The 7,023-nt window shown below is 46.0% G+C and overlaps 1 protein-coding gene across 1 annotated transcript in view; it reads right to left on the reverse strand.

Annotated features, from left to right (window-relative positions):
- Positions 1-6,820, reverse strand: part of TPP2 (tripeptidyl peptidase 2) — a 62,236-nt gene extending 55,416 nt beyond the window's left edge. Inside the window, exons 1-2 of the mRNA XM_029938404.1 lie at positions 6,791-6,820; positions 5,714-5,842 (exon numbers count right to left, since the gene is read on the reverse strand). Of these exons, the coding sequence (XP_029794264.1) occupies positions 5,714-5,842; positions 6,791-6,820 (159 nt within the window). The remainder of the gene's footprint in view (positions 1-5,713; positions 5,843-6,790) is intronic.
- Between the last annotated feature and the right edge of the window lie 203 nt (positions 6,821-7,023).

The following is a 7,023-nucleotide window of genomic DNA, read 5'->3' on the forward strand; positions in this document are numbered from 1 at the left end:
AAAATTTCAAAAAGCACTGTGCTCCCTTCCAAATGGCTACTAAAATTAGAATAAGGAAAAGGAGAAAAAAAACATCCAAAGGACACAGAGGACTAGAAATGAGACTCTGAAGCTGTATCACCCCACTGTGAAGGTTGCAAAGTAAAAGGCAACACTGAAAGTCTGTGGGGAGATTAGGGCATTTTAATACATGGTGTTGGGGCAACCGGTCTTCAGATGGCAAAAAAGATATGGGATCCCTATTTGGAGCTAAGCCTAAAATCAACACCTGCTGAATTCTAGAACAGGAACAGAAACACAGTAAAAGTTTTTAGAAAATAACAGAGAATACCTCCTTCATCTTGGGTCAGGAAGGACATGAAAAGGGCATTAAGACACGAAAAGGTCCTATTTAAAAAGGCAAAGACTAATGTCCAAATACATTAAATTTAAGAACTTCTACTCCTCCAAAGACACAACCCCCAGAAAGTGAAAACAGACACACAGAATGGGAGAAGATGCCTGACACACAGTCTATCACAGGACAGGCTCTTAGAATCCGTAATGAAATCCTGCAAATTGGTAAGAAACAAGACAACTCACTGCGGAAAAGAAAGGGCAAATGGACTTGAACGAGTACTTCACAAGAAAGGAGATCATCATGTCTAATCAACATATGAGAAGGAGTCCAATCATATTAGTAATTAGAGGATCCAAATTAAAACCATAACCCGACACACCTAGATTCCCAAAATATCTGCGAAGATTTTAGCGTAAAATACCAAGGGTTACCAGTGCAACCGTCAGATTTCTTGTACACTGCTAGTGGAAACGCAGTTTGGGGCAAATACTTGGAAACCCTGTCCCTCAGTGGCGTGGACGGGACAGTCTATACAAACCACGGCGTCTTACACGGCCCTGAAATTAGCAAACGTGCAACATCATGGCTGAACGGCAAGAATCCTGCAAACAACTGATGTGAAATGATACATCAAAGAAGTCATTCATATAAAGTTCACGAATGGGCAAGACCAACAATCTAGCTCGTGTCCACACAGAGGCGGTAAAACTATAAGCAAAGTACAGAAATGATGATCACAGAAGTCCAAGCAGGATGTGATCTGGGAGAATGTGGGAAGCTCCCGAGGTACGGTGATCTTCTCTGTCTCACCTGCGTAGGGAATAGAGGCGTGGTCACTCCAGTGTTCATCACACTGTACATGGTGTTTTACACACCCATCTCCATACATTTCACCATAAAAGATCTTAAGCTTCTGTTCACTTTTTTGCTCCTACTTGCTCAGTGTCACTTTCCAAAGCAGCTGCACTAGTTTCTCAAGAAGGCCTAGGAATGGCCTCCTTAGAGAATGAGACGATTGGAATGTTCAAAGCACTTAACCAGTAGGTTCGGCTCAAACGGCGAAAACAAGACATTAACTGTGGACAGTTTGTGGGTGACCTCGAAGAAGCTGAAATACAGCGATTTCATTCGTCTGAAGGCATGGGGAAGTCAAAGAAACCTGAACACCTCGCTCCGCCGCTCTCTGAGCCCCGTGTGCTGACGGGATCCAGGAGCCGCCAGGACAGCAGCGGCTGCCAGCATCATTCCTTCTAACACCCGCAGCGAAGATCTGAACACCTGCACAGCCTTGAAAACAAACAACTGACCACATCTGTGGGCACATTCTGTGTGCAGGTGGAGAGCTCACAGCAAGAGCGCTGGTGGGAAGTCGGTGTGCAGAAGGGTCAGCTGCCTGCTCACACCCCACTTCCTGCCCAAAGCTGACCAGCCAGGCAACTGGACGCCGAACCAGAGAGATGATGACATGCCAGCTTTCTTGAGGGATTCGCATGGCAGAGCGGTAAGGTGACAGGTCCTGAAGCATCTGCAGGACGCCTCCCCGGGGAAACTTCCAGGCGCAAGCCCCTGAGCAGCATCTCTCTCCCACTCCCCCAAACCCCAGGCCAAACCTGCTTAGGTCCTTTCGGGCATAAACGAGCATACCCCAAAGGGAAAAAGTATCCCAGATGCTGTCCCTGTGGGGTCTGTCACATCAGCGTCACTGAGACCCACGCCCCAAGGCTCTGCAAAGGCAGAGAGCACCTCTGTCACCTTTATGTGCCTTGTTAACCAAGAGACAGCCAGTGCGGCTGGATGGCTGGGGGGAAGCTCTTGGGAAGAAGGGAGAGCACAAGGAAGGAGAGGTGGAGGGAGGGGTGAAGAGGGGGAAGAGAAAGGGAAGAGGGAGGAGGGAAGGGGGAGGAAGAGAAAGAAAAGGGAAAAGGAGAAGGGGAGGAAGAGGAAGTGAGTAACGAGAGAACGAAGAAGCTTGGAAAGAAATTTTAGACAATATTGTCACAGATCAGATGTTGCATACGGGACACGAAGATGTGCTGAGTGAACATGACAGACTTGCATTTAGAAATTACGGGCAAAAATTAACAATATTCAATGCACGGGTTAGAAAAGAATACTGAGAAATCTCAGAAATCTCTCAGGAAGGAAAAAAACACAGGCAACGAAGATGGAAAAACATAAGAAAATTGGACCAAGATCAACTCAAGAGGTCCAATGTCCACTTAGCAGGACTCCGGATAAGAGAACAGCAGAAGCAGTGGAAGGAAGACCCGCAGAGACAACGCCAGAAAACTTCTCAGAAACAGAAGACCTGAAAGGGGAACTCTCTTCTTCCACAGTGCTCATTCCATGGATAAAAATTCAAGGATTAAAAAGAATGAATGTTACTTAAAACCCTGAAGAAAATGTAACGGCGAAGACTTCTCTCTCGGAGAGGGGGAAGCGGAGGTGAAAGGGGCAAGGTAGGGCACAGCACTCGACTTCTCCTGTTAGAGTCTGAAGACACACCGAATACAAAAAAAACTGAGTTGAAACCTCCCGCTATATGGATAGGCTGAGAATACTTAACAGTAGAGCTAAAGAAAGAGGTCATCAGGTTGAGAAAAGATTGAAGGGTCAGTCCGTCGGTTCTGACCTAACTGCGTAGCATATGCACGGAACACCTGCTTCGACCTTTGAGCCCCAGTGGTACCATCAGTCCGTGTGGCTTAAAGCATGGGCTACCCACCCATTTAAAACAAACAATTGAGCCGGCGCCCGGTGGCTCAGGCGGTTATGAGTCTGACTCGTGATTTCAGCTCAGGTCATGATCTCACAGTCCATGGGTTTGAGCCCCATGCTGGGTTCCCCAATGCGTGGAGTCTGCTTGGGGTTCCTCTGCCCGCCTCTCCCCTGCTCGCTCACTGTCTCACTGTCTATCTCTTATAAAATAAATGTATAAAAAAGAACAATAACACTTGAGGACAAAAATTTACAGGATTCTCAATCTTTGGAACTTACTAGGAGTGCCCCCTAGTTCCGCAGAGCAACGTAACTCACAGGAATCCCATGTGCCTTCTCTGAAATACAGTCTAAATAACAACGCAGACTTGGGGAAGGCAGGCAAACCTTAGAGTGATGCAGATGTACAGAAATTCCTTTCCCCCTGGTTTACCACCTTTTATTTATTTATTTTTTTAAAGGCACATGGTGTCTTACCTTGGGCACCGTAAGAAAACCCCATGCACTACTGGATGGCTTAAACACCAGAAATTTAGGTTCTTGGTTCTGAAGGCTGGGGGCATGGGATTAGGGTGGCAGCGTGGTCAGGTTCTGGGAAGACTGTTCCTAACTTGCAGGCACAGCTTTCTCACTGTATCCTCATATGGGGGGTGGGGGGGGAGAGAAGGGGCGCGAGAGAACGGACTAATCCTGTCATGATGGACTCACTCTCACGAGGTCCTCTAACCCTAAGACCATCTCCAAACACCTTTGAATTGGGTGTTAGGGCTTCAACACAGGACTTTTGGGGTCATACAAACAGTTCAGCCCTGGATATCAATGCCTACCGTCTGCCTGTGGTGGGCAGATTCTCAAGGTGGCCCTTGCGCCGTCCTCGCCCCTGAGTAAACGCAGGGCCTGTGAGCATCACTCCTGTGACTCGATCATGGCAAGCAATATAGCAAAGGTGAAGGGACTGTGCAGACACAAGTAAGACCTCTAATCAGGTGACTGATTTAATTGAAAAAGGAGACTGCCCTGGTGAGCCTGGCCTAATCAGGCGGGCTCCTTCAAAGAGAGACTGGGGCCATCCTAAAGGTCAGAGAGCGATTCTCCTGCTGGCCCCGAAGAAGCAAACTGTTGGGAGCTCACCAGTCGCAAGAAAAATGAATTTTTCCAACAACCATGTGAAGCTGGAAGAGGATCTCGGGCCTCAGATGAGACCACAGTTCCAACCAACACCTCGGTACAGCATTGAGAGACACTGACCAGACAACCACAAAAAGCAGTGCTAGATTCCCGACCTGAGGACACAGGAAAATAATAAATGCGGGGAAGTATGTAGCTTTAAGCAGCTGAATTGGTGTCAACTCACTACACAGCACAGAAAACGAATACACGGCCCTAACAATCTCTCTGGAAGACGATGCCTAAACACAATTCAGAGCGACGGTAAAAGATGGCCAGTTAAATATAGCTCTTAAAACACATAAATACACACACATTCATTTTCCAAATGAATTCTGCTTATTGGTTTAGAAAGTTAGAGTACTGAACCAGTCAGTCTTGCCATCTACAAGCTCATCAGCTAACAACTCCCGAACTGCTCTATGTCAGCATTCTGATCATTGTTCATGTTAGCTCACCTTTCCACCAAGCACACAGAGTAACACAGAGCCAGTCACTAAGTCCACCGTGATTAAATCCTAAATATTTCATGTTCAAGTTCTCAGAAGAGACAGGAAACAATGAAGGCAAAACTATCATCTAGTCAGTTTTCCTATCTTTCTATCCAAAATTAAAATTTTTTAGGGGTCCTTGGGTGGCTCAGTCAGTTAAGCATCCAACTTCGGCTCAGGTCATATCTCACAGTTCATGGGTTTGAGCCCCACATCGGGCTCTGTGCTGACAGCTCAGAGTCTGGAACTTCCTTTGGATTCTGTGTCTCCCTCTCTCTCTGCCTCTCCCTAACTCATGCTCTGTCTCTCAAAAATAAACATTAAAAAAATTTTTAATAAAATTAAAAAAAAAATAAAAATTTTAGAATCTGGCAACCACAATGAAAAATATATCCCAATTCTAAGCCCACCATCAAACAACAAAACAACTGACTTCTTTGGAGATGGCCCCAGGTACTCATGCTCTCGTAAAGTTCCCTTCCCCTTCCAGTGTGTAGTGTGTGCTGGATTTCATGGCTCTTTTGTAATGAAAACAAAACAGTAGAAGTGATGAGGTGTCAATTAATATGTAAAAGTTAATTGTAAATTAATATGTAAAAGACCGTGGTCTCCACCTTGCGCACTCTCCTGGACTACTCGCCCAGGGGGAAGACAGCTGCATGGGGTGTAGCAGCCCCGTGGAGAGGAACCAAAGGCTGCATCGGACTCCCCTGCCCCACTCAAGCTGAGCCTTCAGATGAAACCGCAGCCCTGCCTACGCTCAGGAGACATCTTAAACAACAGGCACCCAACTAAGTGGCACCCAGATTACTGACACACAGAAACTGTGAGATAATAAATGTTTGTTGTATTAAACCATGGAGTTTTGGGGATAATCTGTTAAACAGTAACGGGTAACTAGTAACCTACCAGTAAACATAAGCTAAAAACACTAAATGCTTGGAGTCAACAGTATATAAAAGGGGGGGAAATTAGATAGAAAGATTAAAGCTCTAACCTTGAGCACTCTTCCGGAAAGACCAATAACCTCACCATCTTTGGCCTCTACTACTGTGGCAGTATTCACATCACCACTTCCTGTTGTATCGATGATATCGATGATTTTTGGTTTTCCATCAGTTGTGATCTGAAAATTAAGGGATAATTGAAATAAATTATAGATTTAATTTCTTTATTATAAAAAGCAATGCCAACCCCCACATGTGTGCACACATGTACACATACATAAAATATCCTATAAAATCCTATAAAAGTCATTTAAAAAAGAAAATTGAATTGTTTTAAGCCAAAAGCTGGATAGATACTAACCAAAAAATTAGTCATGGAAAACAAAGAATCTTTTATGTGATTTTACATAGATAATAAATACTTACTAAACATTTACTATGGGCCACCCTTTTAGGTGTTGGGAGACACACAGTAATCATCAATACACAGAAGTCCCTGATCTCACAGGTCTTCTGTTCTACTCAATTAACGGGTCAAATACCTAACATGCTGGATGGTGATAATTATTACAGAGAAAAATTGAGCAGGAAAAGGCTGTAGCGTGGGGTTTTCAGTAACGAGGCTGGTCAAGAAAGATCTCAGTGAGAAGGTAACATCTAAGATCTGAAGAAGGTGAGCTTTGGGCTGGACAAGCACAAAACTTTAGAGGAAAAACATGTAAGGACATGTAACCATAGGACGCCCACTAGCCCTCCAACTAGGGAAGTCCAGAGTTCGAACTGAACCTCCGAACTTACTTCTCTCCAGGCTCTGGCCATCTCAGGAATCAGTGCATGCCCAGCAGCCCAAACCCAAAAGTTCAAAGTCCTTCTTGGAGTCTTTACTCTGGTTTACTCCTGACATCAATTCTGTCAGAGAGTCATCTTCATTCTACCTCTAAAATACAGTTCAACTCCACCTTCTCTGGACTGTCGCCACCACGATCCCGACCCTGACCCTCTCTCCTCCACCACCTCTTGCCTTGGGGATGCTGACCCTCTTCCAGGTCTCCCAGGTCCATTCTCGGCCTGCACCGGAAGCGAGAGTACCACGAGCCCCCCATCCCCCATGGGCCTCCCACACTCACCACAGGAGCCTGTGCCACCAGTCCGGCCATGGCCCTGGACCACTGTAACCGCACTGGCCTCCCTTCAGTTCCTGCCACATGCCAGCCTTTTCCCTGCCTCACGACTCTGTGCACCCACTGGTCCTTCCACTGGGGATCCTCCATTCCTGAGGCTGTTCCAGAAAAATCCCCAGCTCATCTTTCAGCCTTCTACTAAAATGTCACCTCTTCAGAAACCTCCCTGGTGACCTCTT

The sequence above is a fragment of the Suricata suricatta genome, chromosome 4 (assembly GCF_006229205.1).
Source record: "Suricata suricatta isolate VVHF042 chromosome 4, meerkat_22Aug2017_6uvM2_HiC, whole genome shotgun sequence".
NCBI classification, from domain to species: Eukaryota; Metazoa; Chordata; class Mammalia; order Carnivora; family Herpestidae; genus Suricata; species Suricata suricatta.